Source organism: Trichomonas vaginalis, chromosome III, assembly GCF_026262505.1.
Source record: "Trichomonas vaginalis G3 chromosome III, whole genome shotgun sequence".
In the NCBI taxonomy this organism is placed as follows: domain Eukaryota; phylum Parabasalia; order Trichomonadida; family Trichomonadidae; genus Trichomonas; species Trichomonas vaginalis.
This window is the reverse complement of record NC_067205.1, coordinates 16,066,566-16,087,528: the sequence shown is the minus strand read 5'-3', so window position 1 is coordinate 16,087,528 and position 20,963 is coordinate 16,066,566. Positions and strand designations below refer to the sequence as shown.

The 20,963-nt window shown below is 37.4% G+C and overlaps 9 protein-coding genes and 2 pseudogenes across 11 annotated transcripts, besides 3 other annotated features; 5 read left to right on the top strand and 6 right to left on the bottom strand.

The window, feature by feature from the left end:
- Positions 1-2,809: part of a mobile genetic element that runs on past the window's edge.
- Positions 2,810-6,895: 4,086 nt separating this feature from the next.
- Positions 6,896-20,832: a mobile genetic element.
- TVAGG3_0711050 lies at positions 9,834-10,528 on the top strand (annotated as a pseudogene). The gene has a single exon. A coding segment is annotated over exon 1 (695 nt).
- Positions 10,911-11,822, bottom strand: TVAGG3_0711040 (annotated as a pseudogene). Its single transcript has one exon. A coding segment is annotated over exon 1 (912 nt).
- On the top strand, positions 12,588-12,788 carry TVAGG3_0711030 (uncharacterized protein; the record flags this gene model as incomplete). The annotated part of the gene is made up of 1 exon (XM_051243776.1): positions 12,588-12,788. One exon carries the CDS (start codon positions 12,588-12,590, stop codon positions 12,786-12,788), a length of 201 nt encoding a protein of 66 aa, XP_051090363.1.
- On the bottom strand, positions 12,817-13,395 carry TVAGG3_0711020 (uncharacterized protein; the record flags this gene model as incomplete). Its single annotated transcript, XM_051243775.1, has 1 exon — positions 12,817-13,395. The coding sequence occupies one exon, from the start codon at positions 13,393-13,395 to the stop codon at positions 12,817-12,819; it is 579 nt and encodes a 192-aa protein (XP_051090362.1).
- TVAGG3_0711010 (uncharacterized protein) lies at positions 14,150-14,446 on the top strand (the record flags this gene model as incomplete). Its single annotated transcript, XM_051243774.1, has 1 exon — positions 14,150-14,446. The coding sequence occupies one exon, from the start codon at positions 14,150-14,152 to the stop codon at positions 14,444-14,446; it is 297 nt and encodes a 98-aa protein (XP_051090361.1).
- Positions 14,469-15,053, top strand: TVAGG3_0711000 (uncharacterized protein; the record flags this gene model as incomplete). The annotated part of the gene is made up of 1 exon (XM_051243773.1): positions 14,469-15,053. One exon carries the CDS (start codon positions 14,469-14,471, stop codon positions 15,051-15,053), a length of 585 nt encoding a protein of 194 aa, XP_051090360.1.
- TVAGG3_0710990 (MazG nucleotide pyrophosphohydrolase domain-containing protein) lies at positions 15,506-15,775 on the top strand (the record flags this gene model as incomplete). The annotated part of the gene is made up of 1 exon (XM_051243772.1): positions 15,506-15,775. A coding segment is annotated over one exon (270 nt), but the record flags the coding sequence as incomplete, so codon positions are not given.
- TVAGG3_0710980 (uncharacterized protein) lies at positions 15,825-16,088 on the bottom strand (the record flags this gene model as incomplete). Its single annotated transcript, XM_051243771.1, has 1 exon — positions 15,825-16,088. The coding sequence occupies one exon, from the start codon at positions 16,086-16,088 to the stop codon at positions 15,825-15,827; it is 264 nt and encodes an 87-aa protein (XP_051090358.1).
- Positions 17,474-18,431, bottom strand: TVAGG3_0710970 (uncharacterized protein; the record flags this gene model as incomplete). Its single annotated transcript, XM_051243770.1, has 1 exon — positions 17,474-18,431. A coding segment is annotated over one exon (958 nt), but the record flags the coding sequence as incomplete, so codon positions are not given.
- TVAGG3_0710960 (uncharacterized protein) lies at positions 19,067-19,222 on the bottom strand (the record flags this gene model as incomplete). Its single annotated transcript, XM_051243769.1, has 1 exon — positions 19,067-19,222. One exon carries the CDS (start codon positions 19,220-19,222, stop codon positions 19,067-19,069), a length of 156 nt encoding a protein of 51 aa, XP_051090356.1.
- TVAGG3_0710950 (uncharacterized protein) lies at positions 19,242-19,643 on the bottom strand (the record flags this gene model as incomplete). Its single annotated transcript, XM_051243768.1, has 1 exon — positions 19,242-19,643. The coding sequence occupies one exon, from the start codon at positions 19,641-19,643 to the stop codon at positions 19,242-19,244; it is 402 nt and encodes a 133-aa protein (XP_051090355.1).
- Positions 20,833-20,963: part of a mobile genetic element that runs on past the window's edge.

The window sequence follows — 20,963 nt, the reverse complement described above, 5'->3', positions numbered from 1 at the left end:
TCATTGCCATGTTTCTAAAAATAAAATTTATTTTACTGTTCAACATTACTTTTTCTCTGGAACTGGTTTCACGCGTTCTTTTCTTCTCTTCTTCTACTTTCTTTTCTTCTTCTCTTCTACTTTTTTGCTCTTTCTTTTCTTTCTTCTTCTCTTCTCTGGGTGGAGTTATGTCAAATTTGACGCAACTATATTTATGTTTAAAAGTTCTTTGTCCTTTAATACCTCATCTTATTCTGTTTTTATTTCATCTTCAAGAACAGCGATGTGTCTTCTTTGCATTCTAAGAACTTTTTGTTGGACTTTCATCTCTCCAAAGAGGCGTCATCGTCTTCAACAAAGTCTTTCATTGACAACTAAGACTATCTCTGGCCTAATGTTTTATGGTTCTGTCATATTGCCCAGAAACAGAACTTTAGATTATTCTTGTTACACTATGTAAGATTTTATTTGTCCGAAGATTGTTTTGCTGTCGAAAAAGCTGGTCTCGAATATAGATAGCGAAATTCGCCTAGACATTTCAAAAAGATAAAAATTTTAATTTTTCTAAAATATGTTAGAAAAAAAGTTTGCGACATTTGACAAGAAATGTTGAGAATGTTTTAAACAGAACAAGAGGGAGTTTGGAAAAGATCTGCTCAGATAAAAACCCATACATTGACAAGTTCTTATTTGTACCTCAGAATGGTATAACAGGGTCTAATCGCCACCACCTGCGGATCGCGGTAAGACTTTCACTTATCTTAAAATGGCTGCACAACAACAAGAAAACTAGAGAGGAAGAACCCATTCTATGAGTTAGTTGTCATTTGTATACTTCTGGTCAATTTGACCAAACCGTCAATCGTTCAAAGATTATTTATAAAAAGTCTAAGGTAGTATGGGTATAAAAGACTCTGAGTTTTGGATTGGATAAAGAAGTACCAAAGAAGAGTTTTGAAGTACAATTGCTATAAATGAGTATAATAAACTCAAGAAGTTTAAAGACCCAAATGAGAAATGCAGAGAATATTAGAGAAGAAACACTTCAGAAAACAACAGAAAGAGATAGAATACATTTCGAAGAAATTGCAATCTACGATTGAAGACTACCCTCATAGATGTCTTCTTTCTATAGATTGACTTGCTTCTCATCCTTTGTTAAAGAAAGAGAACATGACCATGCTGTCAATTCTTAAGAAGCTCAGACACTTTAATCATCGGAGTTGTCATTGTGTACAGCAGCAAAGAGTTTAAGTAAGGATGTTAAAAGAATACTACTGAATCATTACTTTTCCTTGGATTGTTCGAAGACGATTCATGGAACTTATGAAAGAGTCCATGGCAGGTAAGTTTTGACAAGACATGAAACTCTGGGAAAGACAAAGTCATACAAGACCCTCATACTTCTTTCAGAATTCAATCTACGCGAACCAAAGTTCAAATTGCTTAAAAAGTCAACTTTGAAAAATAAATGGAAAGTTATTCTACTTCTACTTGTTTGAAGTTGTTCAAAAATACTCTTGTATTTTCACGATTTCATGAGTTTTGGCTACCCCTGTAAAAGTCGGTCTCTAGAGAAGATTGGCATGAAATTTGGTCATTTTCAGCCAAAAATATATTTATTAGGGTAGATGGTTAGATCTAACCTCTTTTCTAACCTCTTTTCTACCCCAGTTATTTTATAAGCGTTTACATGGTAAAACGTGTATTTGTTTTAAATTTTTGTGAAAACTCAACGGTTTGACAAAGCCCTAAAATATATTTTACTCAGAATTTTACTCAGAATTCCAATAAAAATATATTTTAGTTTAGATGGTTAGATCTAACCTGTTTTCTAACCTTCTTTTCTACCCCAGTTATTTTTATAAGCGTTTTACATGGATTAAACAGTGTGGAATTCGTGAAATTCAAGGGACAGTTTTGTAGTCTTTCTATTTCTTCACGAAGGGATATCGAATGTTGGTCCACAATGTCCCGAAAGTTTCTTTATATCTTCTTGACACTCTGAAAAGAAGGAAATCGTCAGCTGTTGGATATAGTTTTTGTTAGAAATGTTCAACATGTCCGTTTTATTTTCTGCTGGCTTTTCTGCCTTCTTCTTAAGTCAGCATGAGTTCGTTTCGCAATACTGTTCTATCTTCGTTACGGAGAGTTATATTCCTCATTGCTGCTTTACATTTTAGAACATTGGGGTCATTTTTGCGTTATATTCTTGAAACCTTACCTGTAGTATGACTAAGCGTCAATTGCTCTCTTTAACTCAAAAGTTGCGCGGTTTATATCTGTTCATTCATATGCTGTACCTCTTCTATCTTTATCTCTTAGTCTGCCATTTACACATTTCTAGCAACTAACGAAAACAAAGTTGTCGTTAGGTCTTTAAACTCCCCAGATTTGTAATGTCAGAGATGTTACTTATGATACCATATTCGCAAGATTCTTTGTCCGTATGACTTTTTGGTTGCATGATGATAAGTCCCAAGAAACTCATAGTTGAGACGCTTTCGGTATTGAACTGCTTTATTTTCTACTGAGTCAGTTGCTGTTACTTCTATTTCATCGAATTTCTGGAATAGTAAGCTTTTGTTGTTGGATTCAGGAAGTTAGGTAGATGGTCAATGAATTTCCTGCATATTCATAAATATACTGTTTCATTTTGTTTTCATCTTTTGCAGTGCAACTAAATCTCCTTTGGAAAGTTCTTGCTTTATCTTCTGGATTTCTGTTCGAAAGTATATGAAGAAAGAATGAAGCTTTTCATCTTACTAACATTGAAGTTGGTTCAATGACTAACGAGTTTTGGTGCTGTTGTTGCTAACATGTCCTTACCAATAAAAATAAAAAAATATTTTTTTAAAAAAAACCAACTATTATTTTTTATTTTCGTGGAAAACTATGAACAATATGCCAAAGGTTTGTTAGAAAGAGGTTAGAAACAGGTTAGATCGGTAACCTGTTCTACTCCTAACATATTTTTTGCCCGAAAAATTCTGTATTAAAACTCATTTCATGACAAATTCAAGAGGGTAGAAAGAGGTTTAGAAAACAGGTTAGATCTAACGCTCTCTACCCTAAAATATATTTGGTGTAAAATTAAATTGTAAAAAAGTCAGCTTGAAAAATCTAAGTGTTTGTCTTTTAGTTTAAGATGTTAGCTTCTTTAAAGCATAGGCCGTCCTTCTTGAGTTTTATGTACGTGAAGAGAAGTACAAATGAATTTCAATGTTACGAGTACAATTTGCCAATGACAACTAATGCAATCTCAGTTTTTGTCTTTATTGCCAGCAAGAGTTTCTCCTCTTCCGAATGGTTCGGCCAGAACGAGTACTCACTTCATGAGAATTGCAAACGTAACATATGAAAAAGTTGTCATTTTTTCGATGTCCGTAGAAGACTCGATGGGCAACACTTCCAAAATTTAGGCGCGGTACGAGACTAGTAAGGATGCATGCATGGCAGGGTTGATCTGTTAAACTTCTTTTGAGTTCTCCTAGGTACACCTTGGAAAAAATGCGTCTGCGACACAGAGAATTTGGAGAAAATTGCACTCCATACTACTTGACAAACAAAGGGTAAACAAAGGGTAAAACAAAGGGTAAAATAAGACTAAAAACTAACGTTTAAAAAGTGACATTTTTAAATGTAGCTCCGAGTCACCGAGAAAACTTGGTTTCAGATTGTTAGCAGCTACTTCCCTGAGGAAGATGGAAGCGTTACATACGCTAAGTTCCAAAACAACGAACCTGAATTGCGTATCCAAAATTTCGCAGGATTACGATGACCATGGAAGTTTGTTGACGAAAGGCTCCCCTACAAGAGAAACCAGCTCTATAATCTAACTACAGAGAAAGAAGAAAGCAATTAAAAGTTTTAACTTTTGTCGTAATTGGTTATTCTTTTACTTGTCGAGCAAGGCTGCAAGAATGATAGGTCGGTACGATGCGTTGCGGAGTCTTTGTTCTTGACTAGTGATCTGTGGCTAGCGTGAGTGACGTCTGTGTGTCGGGTTCCAGGTGTCTGACTTCGTAAGTTGCGCAGTGTTCTTGATAGCTCGCAACTGTAAGATGATTGCTAGATGAAGAGAATCTGCTCAGAGCTGCTTTGGAGGTGAGTCTTCACGGGGCTCACAAGTGCGAATCTCGTGTACGAGTCGAATCGTCGATTTGAGCGGGAAGGGATAAAGCGCTGTCTGTCTCCATAGGGGCTGTGCATAATCTTTGCCGTAAACCTGTTCGACCTTCTTCGAAGTCTTTGGTCTTCTCTTCGATTGAGATTGAGATTGGAATTGCTGGGTGGAGCTTGCTGCGAACACCAAGGTTGGGGAAGTAAGGCATAGGCTGAGGAGGGTATCGTGAGCTTGTGGTGGGTATAACCTTGAGTGGAAATTGTAGTAGGTTATAAACGGAGGTACTTCTGAACTGAGGTTGTGAGGAGGACTGTTTGTGGTTTTTAGGTTCCTCTGGCTTGGGAAGTGGGCTCGGTGGTTGGGACGCCCCCCCCCATCGGACATTCGGTTTGTGGTTAACCGTCGGACCACAACGATAAAAATCTCTGCTACTAGCAGTACGCTACTGACAGTAGCAGATACTTTTACTGACAGTAGCAGTACTTTTTCTGACGTAGTAGCAGTACTTTTACTGACAGTAGCAGTACTTTTTCTGACAGTAGAGTACTTTTATGACAGTAGCAGTACTTTTTCTACTAGTAGCATACTTTCGTTCGAAAACCCCTCAAATTTTCCTTTTTACTGCAACTAGCAGTACTTTTACTGACAGTAGCAGTACTTTTACTGACAGGAGCAGTACTTTTACTGACAGTGAGCTAGTACTTTTTCTGACATAGCAGTACTTTTATGCTGACAAGTACAATGGTCAGGTCGAACCTACCGACGAGGCAATTACCAATTGAAGATTAACGAGCTTGTTAAAGACTTCCTCAGGCAGAATGTAAAAAGGGGCAAGCTTGTTAAACTGTTGGATAACGGGAAGGCTGCCCTTGAATCTCGAAGGACTTCGAACCTGGATTCCCATTCAATACCAGAGGGACAGCCTACGCGACATAAAGCAAGCAAAGAAGAATTTCTCAAGTTCTTTTGCAAGCGTCCTTTGGATACAACTTCCAAACAGAAGAGAACTTCCCAAGAATGACGAACCACAATTCTCAAGGTCTCCTTCACTTCTCGGGCAGCCGTTCTACATAACCTCTGAAGGCGACATCCAACCAGTTCAGTAAACATCTCATTTTTCACTTCACTTTTTTATGTTTTTACTCACACTCGTACTCAACAGGTTTGTGTAAACTATTTCAACTGGAACCTTGTATTGACCGCGTCTTCCTGTAATGCAAGTTTGGGTCAATACACAGTTTATGGTTGGCAAGAAGGACAGTGGGGAATTTTTATTCTGACATTCTGTTTGTTGCGCCTCGAGATAGATTGAATTTCAGAGCCAGCCTCCCGAAGAACTCCGAACACCAACACTCAAGTTTTACCAGAGTCTCATTGTGAAGAAGAGCGCTGTCTGTGTAAGTTTCTTACTATAGCCAGTAACCATGCACGCGTCTTGGAGTAAAAAACATTTTTTTTTTCATTTTTCTGAATGAAAGCAAGTTAAATTCGTTCTCACACCAATCTCAATTTGGCGATAGAGTTTCAAGCCATGCTTTGAAGACGTTGAGAACGACCATAGACGGCGAACTTGAAGAGCTCAAAAACCCACAATTGCAACCAAAATTGCAAAGTCAAGGAAAACGAGATTAGCTCCACTTAAAGCTACCAAAGCTAACTCTGTGCCTCGATGGATAGCTTACGTTAGAAGTAAAGAGTGTAATAGACAATTTAAAATTTAAAACTTCTAAACTACGAAGCTATACTCCAAAGTTAGCATAAATGAGAAGACTTTACCAGAGCTAGCTTACATGTAAGGGACTTTACCTTCAAGCAGTCCGACCAAAGATGTAATTTTCTGACAGTCCCATTTGTGTCGAAATCAGCTCAGATGTTTCTGAACTCTCCAACATATCCAGAATATGAACTTGGTTTGCCTGAACTCTCCGCAATCCAAAAAACGTTTTTTGTCTCATGTTCGAAACTTTTATCGGAAGAGGACAACAACGTTCAGAAGGAAGAAACAAGATTATTATTTGAAACTTGTTGATGACGTTAACCGTCATAACAAGCTTTTTTGAAGAAAACCGTCATTCTCAAACCACTTCAGTTTTTTCGATGTCCCGAAACAAGCACCGAAGCCGAACCACAATAGCAGATGTCCTTTCAAGTTGCCAGACAAGCGCCCAGTTCAAGATTTCCAAATTATGCATTTGAAAGCTCATTGACAAACACCGTTAAGACTCTCCAAAGTAGTCTTATGGTGAAGAGGATGAGGGACTTAAAGGTGAGTTTCCTCATGAACCAGCTTCCAATGAGAAAGTCCTGAACGATTTGCGGAAACCGTTGCGCATTTACGCGAGAGAGAACGAGAAACCTTGCCAGACTCATCTACGTTTCTTCGAAGAGATAGACGCCATCTGAAGGTACTCGGAGGACTATTATACATGGCAACACGTACTTCGTGAGTTACCAAATTCGAAGAAGGTATTATAAAGAAGAGGAAGAAGAGGAAGAAGAGGTAAGAAGAGTAAACACGAAGAAGAGAGTGGTTTATACTATTACGACTAAAAACCCTGAGTCATATAATTCTATAACAACAAACTTACAAAGTCCTCAAGGACGATATTGTAAACTGACCTTAAACACGATGACGACTAAAGCCTGTTTTGCTCTTTTGACACCAGAAGACTTTTTGTTGTGAATGGTAAAAAATACTTCTTTGAAGATACTTACTCAGATATACCACCAACAGGTTTTGTTGACTTATTTAATACTTTAAGGACGGATGTAACATGTGCTGCAACTAGAGCAGGTTTCATTATGTTTGGATGTCCGACTGAGTTTACTATAAACGATATGAGCTATAATACAAAACTTATATCTGGTTTTTACTACCAACAGTTTCCTATAACAGGAAAAGGTGTCATACAAGGTTTGTCTGTTCCATTGACTTTAAGTACACCTATTTTATATATTGTTTCAAACTTAGGTTCAAAGTGCTATTCGAATGTCGACAGAAACTACTATGACCAAAAGATACTCATGCGTATAAACAACACTTTCTCTGCTGGTTTGCCTATTGTTCATTCGAATGCAGAGTTTTCAGCTTTAGTAAACTCAAACACTTTAGCAAACATAAACTTAACCTTAGTTGACGCAAACTTTGTTCCTGTAAAACTTTTATGTCCTATGTATTTGTCAATGACGGCAGAAAGTTTCGAATTGGAAGATGCAACTGGTGAAAGTATTGTACTACAAGAACAACTTCAACAACAAATAGCTCAAGAACAACAAATGCAACAAATGGCAAACAACAAAGTCAAGAATAAAAAAAATTATTTTTTTTATTTTTATAAAAATGTACAGAATAGACGTTTCAGATTTTTATGACTTCCAAGCGTTCAGAAATATGTGTCCATTTAGAGACTATAACAAAGCAGTCGAGAATTTGAAACGTTTAGTCATTTATTGACTCTGCCCCAGAATGTTATGTCATGAAAGAATGGGATGTTGTCTTTAACAAACCAAGAGCAACCATAGTTCAGAACAAGAATGTAGACAGAAACTTAAGAAAATAAAAGTCGTACAAGTTGGTATGAAGATGTTAGATGCTTGGGATATCTTATTGTCAAAGTTAGAAGATTTTTCAGTTCGTGGTATAAAGTTCTATACACCATCTCCAAACTTCTATTCTATCTTCACTGGATATAAATACGAACAAGTAGAATGGAAAGAAAATGTTATAGAAGCTTGGTTAGACCATGTCAAAGAAATTATATGCAATGGAAACGAAAGAGTCTATGAGTATATCTTATGTTGGTTTGCAAACATCTTACAACATCCAAGTGCTAAAAATGAAACTGCTCTCATTATAATTGGAAAACAAGGAACTGGTAAGAACACTTTCTTTACAGATATTTGTGCAAACTGTTAGAGGGCTATTCGAACCCTAATATGACAAACTTAGAAAACATCTGCGGTAAATTTAACTCTTCAATAGAGAATATGAAACTTATAGTATGTAACGAACTTCAAAGTATAGATACAACAAAGGTTTTAAACTCAGATGCTTTGAAGAGTCTTATAACAGACAAAGTTGGAGTTGTTGAAAGAAAATATAAAGACCAAAGAGTTTGTGAAAATGTTGCAAATTTCATCATGGTTTCAAACAATGTTGTTCCGATGAAGTTAGAAAGTTCTGACAGAAGATATGTAGTTGTCAGAACGTCAGATTCTCATATGCAAGATACAGAATATTTTGACGACTTAGCAGAAACTTTGACACCTAACTTTTACAACCACTTGTTCTCATATTTCATGACATTAGATATTTCAAAGTTCAATCCAAGACAAATTCCACATACCGAAGAAAGACAAACATTGTTAGAAGCAAACAAGAGTGTATATGAACTGTTTATAGATGAGACTAACTTTGAGTGTTTAGATGAAAGGTCATTGTACGATTCGTATAAACAGTATTGTCAAGAGTATGGTTATATGGCAGCTTCTAAACGAACATTCTTGGCAAATGTCAAAAGTCTTTTAGATGTTCAGAACGGCGTATATACAAAGAAAAATTTTTCTGAGTAAATTTTAAAAAAAAATATTTTTTTATCCGATAGAAAAGATGACGAAATATATTCAGTCAACAAGTACATGTCAGGACAAAGAAGAACTAGACCCATTCGCTTATTTGAATGTTTACTTCTACCATTTTGAAAAGTCTTCATTCAGCAAAGTTTGGAACATCGAACCAGTTAAGTTTGCTATTGTGACTAAAAATGGTGCGAAATTTGAAGACTTAGACATAGAAGGTTTGTTAGCAGTCAAAGAAAGTTTTGACAGAAGGTTTTCAAACCTTAAAGAAGGCAAAGCATACAAACTTGTTATACCTTATGAACCAAAGAAAGCAGACGACTATGAATATTATGAGTCTAAAGTTGTGAAGTTCAAGGTAAATTGGGTAAAAAGATTTTAGAGTCTAAGCCAGTGTTTGCTCCTAAAGAGGAAGAGAACATTGACATTGACCCAGAAATGTTCTAAAAATAAAATTTTATTTTTACATGTCAAATTTCTTTTTCTCTGGAACTGGTTCAGGTTCTTTCTTCTCTTCTTCTACTTTCTTTCTTTCTTCTTCTTTTTTTCTCTCTTTTCTTCTTCTTCTTCTTCTCTGGTGGAGTTATGTCAAATTTCTCGAACCATATTTATGTAAAAGTTCTTTGTCCTTTAATAGCTCATCTATTCTGTTTTCTATTTCATCTTCAAGAACAGCGCATGTGTCTTCTTTGCATTCTAAGAACTTTTGTTGGACTTCATCTTTCCAATCGGCGTCATCTCTGTCAACAAGTCTGTCATTGACAAATTTTAAGACTGCTCTGCTAATGTTTTATGGTTCTTGTCATATTCCCAGAAACAGAACTTTAGAACAAATTCACCTTTCTTGTTTACACTATGTAAGATTTTATGGTCGACAGATGTTTTGCTGTCGAAAAGCTTGTCTCGAATATAGATAGCGAAATCGCTAGACATTTTCAAAAAGATAAAAATTTTTAATTTTTCTAAAAATATGTTAGAAAAAAAGTTTGCTGACATTGACAAGAAATTTGAGAATGTTTTAAACAAGAACAAGAGGAAGTTGGAAAATGCTCAGATAAAACCCATACATGACAAGTTCTTATTTGCTCAGAATGGTATAACAGTCTCTAATCGCACCCCTGGGTCGGGTAAGACTTTCACTTATCTTAAAATGGCTGCACAACAACAAGAACTAGATGAGAAGAACCCATTCTATGAGTTAGTAGTCATTTGTAGTACTTCTGGTCAATTTGACCAAACCGTCAATTCGTTCAAAGATATTATAAAAAAGTCTAAGTTAGTATGTATAAAAGACTCTGAGTTGTTAGATTGGATAAAGAAGTACCAAAGAAGAGTTTTGAAGTACAATGCTATAAATGAGTATATAAACTCGAAGTTTAAAGACCCAAATGAGGAAATGCAGAGAATATTAGAGAAGAAACACTTCCGAAACAAACAGAAAGAGATAGAATACATTTCGAAGAAATTGCAATCTTACGATTGGAAGACTTACCCTCACAGATGTCTTCTTATCTTAGATGACTTTGCTTCTCATCCTTTGTTAAAGAACAGAGAACAAGACATGTGTCGAATTCTTAAGAAGCTCAGACACTTTAACATCTCAGTTGTCATTTGTGTACAGACAGCCAAGAGTTTAAGTAAGGATGTTAAAAGAATACTTACTGATATCATACTTTTCCCGGATTGTCCGAAGACGATTTCATGGAACTTATGAAAGAGTCCATGGCAGGTAAGTTTGACAGACATGAACTCTGGGAGAAGTACAAAGTCATACAAGACCCTCATACTTCTTTCAGAATTCACATCTACGCGAACAAAGTTCAAATTGTAAAAAGTCAAGCTTGAAAAATAAAGAGTTCATCTACTCTACTTGTTTGAAGTTGTCAAAATACTCTGTTATTTTTCACGATTTTCATAGAGTTTTGGCTACCCCTGTAAAAGTCGGTCTAGAGAAATTTCATGAAATTTGGTCATTTTTCAGCAAAAATATATTTTAGGGTAGATGGTTAGATCTAACCTCTTTTCTAACCTCTTTTCTACCCCAGTTATTTTATAAGCGTTTTACATGGTAAACGTTATTTTTTAAATTTTGTGAAAACTCAACGGTTTGACACAAGCCCTAAAATATATTTTACTCAGAATTTTACTCAGAATTCAATAAAAATATATTTTAGGGTAGATGGTTAGATCTAACCTGTTTTCTAACCTCTTTTCTACCCCAGTTATTTTATAAGCGTTTTACATGGTAAACATTGTGAATTCGTGAAATTCTAAACAATTTTGTGGCTTCGATTTCTTCACGAAGGATATCGAATGTTTTCACAATGCCGAAAGTTTCTTTATATTTCTTCTTGACATCTGAAAGAAGGAAATCGTCAGCTGTTGGATAGTTTTTGTTTAGAAATGTCAACATGTCCATTTTATCTTCTGCTGGCTTTTCTGCTTCTTTCTTTAAGTCAGCATAGTCGTTTCGCATACGTTCTATCTCTTTGACGGAGTAGTTATATTTCCTCATTGCTGCTTTACATTTAGAACATTGTGGGTTCATTTTTGCGTTATATTCTGAAACCTTACCTGCTAGTATGACTAAGGCGTCAATTGCTCTCTTTAACTCAAAAGTTGCGGGTTTTATCTGTTCATTCCATATCTTACCTCTTCTATCTTTATCTCTTATCTGCCATACACATTCAGCAACTAACGAAACAAAGTTGTCGTAGGTCTTAAACTCCCCAGATTTGTATATGTCAGAGATGTTCTTATATACCATATCGCAATCTTTGTCCATGACTTTGTGGTTGCAATGAAATCCAAGAAACTCATAGTTAACCTTTCGTATGAACTTCTTTATTTCTACTGAGTCAGTTGCTTTGACTTCTATTTCATCGAATTCTGGAATAGTAAGCTTTTGTTGTTGGATTTCAGGAAGTTTAGGTAGATGGTCAATAATATCCTGCATTTCATAAAGATATTCTTCATCTGTTTCATCTTTTGCAGTGCAATTAAATCTCCTTGGAGAAGTTCTGCTTTATCTTCTGGATTTCTTTTCGAAAGTATATGAAGAAGGAATGAAGCTTTTCATCTCTACTAACATTGAAGTTGGGTTCATGACTAACGAGTTTGGTGCTGTTGTTGCTAACATGTTCTTACAATAAAAATAAAAAAATATTTTTTTAAAAAAACCAACTTTATTTTTTATTTCGGGAAAACTCATGACAAATTCAAGAGGGTAGAAAAGAGGTTAGAAAACAGGTTAGATCTAACCTTCTACCCTAAAATATATTTTTGCCGAATTCTGTAAAACTCATGACAAATTCAAGAGGGTAGAAAAGAGGTTAGAAAACAGGTTAGATCTAACCATCTACCCTAAAATATATTTTTGGGTGTAAAATTCAAATTGTAAAAAGTCAAGCTTGAAAAATCTAAGTGTTTAGTCTTAGTAAGATGGTAGCTTCTTAAAGCATATGCCGTCCTTGAGTTTTATGTACGTGAAGAGAAGTACAATGAATTCAATTACGAGTACAATTGCAATGACAACTAAGGCAACTATTTTTGTCTTTTGCCAGCAAGAGTACTTCTTCTCTTCCAATGGTTCGGCAGAACTATACTCACTCATGAGAAATGCCAAAACGGTTTAATAGAAAAAGTGTCATTTTTTTCATGTCCGAAGACTCGAAGGTGCAACACTTCCAAAATACCGACGAACTCAGAAGAGCAGCATGGCAGTATCTTCTTGACAACTTCTTTGAGTTCTCCAGGTACACCTTGGAAAATGCTGAAGAACTCCGACACAGAGAATTTGGAGAAATTGCACTCCAATACTACCTTGACAAACAAAGGGTAAACAAAGGGTAAACAAAGGGTAAAATAAGACTAAAAACTTAACGTTTAAAAAGTGACATTTTTAATGAGCTCCGAGTCACCGAGAAAACTTGGTCAGATGTTAGCAGCTTACTTCCCTGAGGAAGATGGAAGCGTTACATACGTAAGGTTCAAAAACAACGAACCTGGAATTGCGTACCAAATTCGCAATTACATGACCATGGAAGAGTACGAAAGGCTCCTACAAGAGAAACCAGCTCTAAACAACTCAGAAAAGAAAGAATAAAAAGTTTAACTCGTAATTGTTTATTTTTTTACTTGTATGGGCAAGCTGCAAGAATGAAGTCGACTATCTCAGTCTTTGTCTTGACCAGTTGGACTGCTCTTGCGAGTACGTCTGTTTTGCGGTCTCCAGCTGGTGTCTGACCTTCGTAATTGCGCATGTTCTTGAGAGCTCCAACTGTAAATGATTGTAGGATGAAGAGTCTCTCAGACTGCTTGAGGTAGTCTTCACGGTCACGAACCGAATCTGTGGTACGAGTCGAATCGGTCGATTTGAGGGAAGAGACTGAAAGCCTGTCGTCTTCCATAGGGGCTGTGGCATAATCTTTGCGTAAACGGTTCAGACCTTCTTCGAAGTCTTGGTCTCTCTTCGATTGAGATTGAGATTGGAATTGCTGGGGTGGAGCTTGCTGGAACATCCAAGGGTTGGGGAAGTAAGGCATAGGCTGAGGAGGGTAGTTCGGGAAGCCTTGTGGTGGGTAGTAACCTTGAGGTGGAAATTGGTAGTAAATCGGAGGTACTTGCTGGAACTGAGGTTGCTGAGGAGACTGTTGTGGTTCTTTAGGTTCCTCTGGCTTGGGAATGGGCTCGGTTGGTGGGACGTCGGACATTCGTTTGTGGCTTAACCGTCGGACCACAACGATAAAAATCTCTGCTACTAGCAGTACTGCTACTGACAGTAGCAGTACTTTTACTGACAGTAGCAGTACTTTTTCTGACAGTAGCAGTACTTTTACTGACAGTAGCAGTACTTTTTCTGACAGTAGCAGTACTTTTACTGACAGTAGCAGTACTTTTTCTGACAGTAGCAGTACTTTATCGTCGAAAACCCTCTCAAATTTTCCTTTTTACTGCAACTAGCAGTACTTTTACTGACAGTAGCAGTACTTTTACTGACAGACAGTAGCAGTACTTTTACTGACAGTAGCAGTACTTTTTCTGACAGTAGCAGTACTTTTACTGACAGTAGCAATGGTCGAGGTCGAACCTACCGACGAGGCAATTTACCTAATTGAAATTAACGAGCTTGTTAAAGACTTCCTCAGGCAGAATGTAAAAGGCAAGCTTGTTAACTGTTGGATAACGGGAAGGGCTGCCTTGAATCTCGAGACTTCGACTGGAATTCCAATTCAAATACCAGACGGGACAGCCTACGACGACATAAAGCAAGCAAAGAAGGAAGCTCTTCTCAAGTTCTTTGCCAAGCGTCCTTGGATACAACTTCCAAACAGAGAGAACCCTTTCCCAAGAATGAACCAAATTCTCAAGGGTCTCCTTCACTTCTCGGGTCAGCCGTTCTACATAACCTGTGAAGGCGACATCCAACCAGTTCAGTAAACATCTCATTTTCACTTCACTTTTTTTATGTTTTTACTCACACTCGTACTCAACAGGTTTGTGTACAACTATTTCAACTGTGAACCTTGTATTGACCGGTCTTCCTGTAAATGCAAGTTTGGTCAATACACAGTTTATGGTGGCAAGAAGGACAGTGGGGAATGTTATTCTGACATCTGTTGTTGCGCTCGAGAGAGATTTGAAATTTCAGAGCCACCTCCCCCAAGAACTCCAACACCAACACTCAAGTTACCAGAGTCTCATGTGAAGAAGAAGCCTTCTGGTAAGTTTCTTATAGCCATATACATGGCACGCTTTGAGTAAAAACATTTTTTTCATTTTTTGAATGAAGCAAGTTAAATTCGTTCCACACCAATCTCAATGGACCGATGAAGAGTTTCAAGCCATGCTTGAAGACGTTGAGAACGACATAGACGGCGAACTTGAAGGAGCTCAAACCACAATTGCAACCAAAATTGCACAAGTCAAGGAACAGATAGCTCCACTTAAAGCTACCAAAGCTACTCTTGACCTCATGGATACTTACCGTTTAGAAGTAAAGAGTGGAATAAGACAATTAAAATTAAAACTTCTAAACTACGAAGCTATACTCCAAAAGTTAGCAGAAATGAGAAGACTTTACCAGAGCTACTTACATGTAAGGGACTTACCTTCAAGCAGTCCGACCAAAGATGAATTTTCTGACATTGTCCCAATTTTGTCCGAAAGTCAGCTCAGATGTTTCGAACTGCTCCCAACATATCCAGAATATGAACGTTTGCCTGAACTCTTCCGCAATCTCAAAAAACGTTTTTTGGTTCTCATGTTCGAAACTTTTATCGGAAGAGACAACAAACGTTCAGAAGAAGAACAAGATATTATTTTAAACTTGTTGTATGACTTAACCGTCATAACAAGCTTTTTGAAGTAAAACCGTCATTCTCAAACCACTTCATTTTTTCGATGTCCGAACAAGCACCGAAGCCGAACACAATAGCAGATGTCCTTTCAAGGTTGCCAGACAAGCGCCCAGTTCAAATTCAAATTATGCATTTGAAAGCTCATCTGACAAACACCGTTAAGACTCTCCAAAGTAGTCTTATGGAAGAGATGAAGGGACTTAAAGGTGAGTTCCTCATGAACCAAGCTTCCAATGAGAAAGTCCTGAACGATTTAGCGGAAACCTTGCGCATTTACGCGAGAGAGAACCGAGACCTTGCCAGACTCATCTACCGTTTCTTCGAAGAGATAGACGCCATCTGGAAGGTACTCGGAAAGGACAGAACATGCAACACCGTACTTCGTGAGTACCAAATTGAAGAAGGTATTATCAAAGAAGAGGAAGAAGAGGAAGAAGAGGAAGAAGAGAAACACGAAGAAGAGGAAGTTTGGGCAACCCTTGTTGCCGATGACGCTTACGAAATTTCCCAACCCTACCCATACAAAATCCGCAACAAGGCGACAGGCAAGGTTCTTACCCCAGTCCTCAACAACTTGGGACACTTGACCCTTACCCTTCGAAATTACGGTACAATTTCCATGGGAAGGCTTGTCGGTATGCAATGGGTTCCAAATCCAAACAAGAAGACGAAGGTCAGACACATTGACGGTGACAAGCTCAACAACCGTAAGGAGAACCTCGAGTGGTTCTAAGAGTAAAAAAATTTTATTTTAGGGGGAAACCCCAAGTAAATTTAAGTTTTTAGTTGCGTAAGCGGCTTAAATTAATGGTCATTTGCAAAATTAGTTCCTGACCTCTGAATTGAACTCTTTCGTCATCCCAGTTGCGTAGGAGGTCGTCCCAGAGGAGTTGGTAGAATTGCCAATCCAAGGACGATTTGTCCTCCCAGGCATTGAGGATGTACTGCTCGTAGAGTCTCATGACCTCTGCCTTGCACCAGACACCCTCTCCCTTGGAACGTAAGGCTTCTTCGAAGTGCTCGAATGCGATTGGCTGCGGGACCATCCGAAATGACACTTTTTGTCCGTTTGGTCAATGTTCGTGTCTCGTGCCATAGTCGACGAAAATACAGACAAACAGGTTATATATGAGTTTGAGACCAAGAATGGTGTAACTCGACCTGTCCGATTCAAAGACTCCGAGGGCGACCATGAAATTAAACGGAAATTAGCTAGGAAGGAATATAAAAATTTTTTATTTCATGCAATGTTTTATTTCTGTGCCGTCTTCTTTAACACCCCAGTACTTACGCTTGGAGAGGACATGAACTTCGGTGAAAATTTTGTCCAATTTGAATTGACCCATCTTTTCACCGACCATTCCCATTTCAATGAGTTTGTTATAGCCTTCTTCGTTCGTCATGAGTGCGTCGATGTTCTCATAGTAAACCTTGACTTTGGATTTGACTTCGGAGAAGAATTTGTTGTACTCGTCAAGGACTGCTTTTGCGAACTGAGGGTAAGACCAATGTTCGACAATAGGTTTTAATGTGGTTACTAAGCCACTTTCACCTTCGGTAAATTCGTATTTCAAAACAAAAGGAGAAAACCTTTCAACAAAGTTGTCGACCTTCTCATAATGTTTACTCTTCATCTCTTGAGGTTTTTTAATGGAATACCCCCATGTCGAATTCATAAGCAATTTTAATGTCATTGCAAGTTTGGGGTTTGAAGCTTTCCTAATATCATACAGTTGTTGTATGACTTTTCCAACTGTATAGTTCCTTCCTGGGAACTCACCATCTTCGTTTGGAATTCCAGTCGGGATATATTGGACGAACCTCATGTATGCGGCGTTAAGGTCGACATAGTATATTTTTTCATCTGAGTCGAACTTATCGCATCCAATCGGACCAGTTTTTGGAAATTCAAGCGAGTCTCTTATCTTCTGAGAAACTTCTCCTGTTATCTCATAAACATCGTCGAAGCAACCTGTTTCATATAAAACCTTCTGACCTAACTCAGATGCTCTCCAATACAATTTGACGTCAATTGGATGTCTCAATGGGAGTTTGTTTATAGCATCTTGAAGTTCTTGCAACCTCATTGGAAGTTCTTCTGGTTCAGGTTGGTATCCGAACAATCCAACTCCTTTTGGAACTGTGTACTTCTTTTGTACTAGAACTTTGTCTGGAACAACTTTTGGTCTTGCTAACAGTGAAAAGTTTGTTTCGTCTTTTGGTACAAAACTTTCTGTCAGCTTGTCATCTGGAATTGGTTCCAACAAACCTTTCTCGAAAAGAATGTTAACAGCTCTGACAATGTTGCACTTGCCTTTTCCGAACAATGGGTTTGTAAGACTTTCGTTCAACATGAAGTGGTTGTGGACAATTACAATCTTCAACCATGGTAAGTCTTTGTCAACAACATAGTCGTCATGTGAAGAACCTTTCTCAGTCGGAATGTTGACTCGGATATTCACATTTGCCAACGGTGCAATTTTAGCCAATTGACCTCTGAGCATGTACCTTGTCTTCACACATGACTCAAGATACTTCATTTTCTCTTCTGAAACAAGACCAGAGTTCCTGAGACATGTAAGAATACAAGGTTCATTGACAATTGTTTCAATTGAATTGTAAATTCCATACCTGGTTAAGTTAATGTCAGACTTGTTTATGAACGGGAAATACCCAGCATGTTGTCTGACTGCTTGAGGGTTGGGTTGGTACCATTCGAACTTCACGCTTGCAATCCCTTCAATCGCATTCAAAATGTCTGAGTCGGAGTCAACCATTTGTTCTCTCTTTGTAGTCTTGAAAGCGTCAAGAAGTTGTGCGGCTGTTTGTTCATTGCCATGCGCATAGTAAATGTGACCATCTAAATCTGTTACGGTTAGTCTGAGATTGTATCCTTTCTTATTTCCGTCTTGTATGGCAGCAAGTACTCCCATGAAGCCTTCTTTGTTCTTTCCTTCGTCAAAGTTTACTGTAAAGGTTCGACCAGATGTAATTTGACTTCTAACTTCACGGTACTTTTCATATGCATATCTTGTTCTTTCCATGGGAGCATGTGCATCTTCACCTTTTCCTTTTTTCCTTCTCAAAGGATGCAATTGTTCGTCATGTTTCCAGTAGAATCTGGCAAAGCCGTCGTGTCCTTCAACTTGAGGTTCACTAACATCGAAAGGCATGTTCATAAGACGTTCTTCTTCTAACCTCTCTAGTCTGTTTGGATAATTTGCACGTGCTGTTTCTAGGTCCATTTCGTAGCGAAGACCAGCCAGTTTGTCATAGACTTTTATGGGTCTTCCCTTCCTATATTTAAAATTCTTCGAAACTCTCCAACCATATCTTTGCAACTCTGCTTTTATTCTAGCAGATTTTCTATCCATTCTATGCGGGGGCATTTTTATAAAAATAAAAAAATGTTTTTTTCTTTACTTTACATAACCGCCTGCTGCCATAAGTCTTTGACGCCAACCCATACCAGCTAATGAAGGTTGACTTGGTTTAGTTTGGAAACTAAACTTTGGTTTTGGTTTATCTTCAGTTTTTGGTTTTTCTTCTTCTATCGGTTTTTCGTCACTTTTCGGTTCACCTGACTTTACCTCACCTACAGGAACAGTTGTGTCGTCAACATCTTCATAAATATCATATGCCATTTGTTTTTGTTTTCCTTTCAACTTTTTGTGTTTGTTGTAAAGTTTAGAATATTTCGACTCTAAGTCAATGAGATGTTCTATAATGAACTGTTGGTCAGTGAAGTAAACTTTTCCATCTGTTGTCTCGAAAGCTCCTTCAGACTTCAATATTTTATTTGTGAGAGTCTGTTTCTTTTTTGAGATACTAGCCGTTCCATTTCTATGAAAAGTGACTTTGTAGTTAGGGTTTGTATTTCCAGACCTGGCACTTTCTATTATTGAATTTTTTTCTTCATCTGTAAGTTCTTTGACAGGTTTTGACAATGGTTCTGAACTTTTTGTTTGTGGTGTCAAATCTACCGTTTCAACTTCTTCGGTCATTTCATCTCAGTAAAAAAATTTTAGTTTGGTTTGTTTTCAACTGGTTGTTTAGGTTTTTTAAGTCGGTCTAAAACTTCTTGAGGTATAGGAAGAACTTGACAAACACGTGGTTGTGTAACTGCTGGAAGCCGACAAATCCATCTTGAGCCCATTTGTCTCAATGCTGTATTGTTCATTTCATCTCAGTAAAAAAATTTACATTCCCCACGTTTGAGGCGGTTGCGGTTGGTTGTTGTTTACCCACTGTTGTGCATGGTTATATCCTCTGTTAAAGAATCTTTCACCTTGGTCCATATAGTGCCCTGCTTGGTTATAGTAGTCATTTGCTTTGTTATAGTAGTTTCCTGCTTGTCTTCCTACATTGTCCATCCATCCTTGAACTTTTCCTCTTGTTTCAGGATTTGGAATAAGATTTGCTGCATCTCGTGCTACCTCCCAACCTTTCTGTACAGTTTGTATAATAGGTTGTGCTTTCTCTTTCAGTATACCTAATGTACTCAAAATCTTCCTTCCAATTCCAAATGCACCTCTGGCTATTGTTCCCACTGCGGGTAAAAATCTAGATGCAACTCCTGCTAACGCACCAAATAAACCCATTTCTTATAGGATAAAAATGACGAATCCAAACAAGGACCCGTATGTTTCTAAAGCAACAAAGAAAGCACTCATGGTAAAAATCTTTAGTTCAACACCAAATGCTTGGTTTATGGATATCTTGGAAAACATTCCGAGGTATAGAGAAGATGGACCACCATACTGGCTAATATTTGTTGGTCAAAACACAAGATACTGTGAAGCCATACCATTACAGTCCAAAAATATTTTAGATGTGAAAACTGCTTTGACAATATTTGTTGACAAATACCATCCAACAAAACTGACATCTGACTGTGAAAGTTCTTTCAAATCAGACGATATTAAAAACTATCTGCGTTCAAAAAATGTAAACCAATATTTCATTGTCGACCAAAACCATTCTGCTCTTGGTGTCATTGACAGTTGTATAAAAATCTTAAGAGACTTAAATCAACCACAAGGTGGTGAGGTAGATGAAATGTCATATGACGACAAGTATAGACATTTCTCCATGGCAAAGATGAGACAAGTTTTAAATATTTACAATACCCGTAAACAAAAAGGTTTGGGAAACCACTCCCCCGAAGAAATGAAAAACAACCCTGACTTAGAGAAAGACTATATATTTAATAGTTTAGTCAAAAGAGACAAACAAGAAAGAATGCCAGGCTTCAAACTTAAGAAAGGTGACAAAGTAAAAATAGAAATACCTAAACGCGACCCATATGAAAATACTATTGACTATGACAACAATGGGAACTCGACAGGTACTCGCATTCGTGTTCGTAAAAATAGAAGAAAGTATACAAGAGAATATTATGAAGTTTTAGGCAAACATGGCAAAATGTACAGACTGCAAGCAGAAGATAAAACTACTATTGTCAGACCTCGTTTCAAACTTGTTAAGGTTCAAGGTGGTATACTTTCAAAGACAGTTCCTAACAAATATAAGACAACTCCTGACGAATATGCTAAAGAAGTTGAAAATGACGACTAAGCAATTCTATACCATGCGTAAACTGTCATGTAAGGTGGCATGTAGTCTTTACTCTGTCCCGTTGTTTGCGTATATCCTGAAACGCGATGTGTATGGTCTCCTTCTCCCTGAGTGTCATCCCAGTAACAATTTATAGCAAACTTAACGTCGTCTTTAACATCATATCCTTTACCTTTTGTCATTCCTGTCCAATCCCAATATCTATGCTTATGCTATAGATCCGTATTTTTCCCAAGTGAGCGGGGTATCTCCAATCCCAGCCCTATCGTCCTCCCAGTGTCAGTTTTCAATATAAAATCCAATTTTTTTTGAAAATAAAAATTTCGAGAAATTTTTCTGATTTT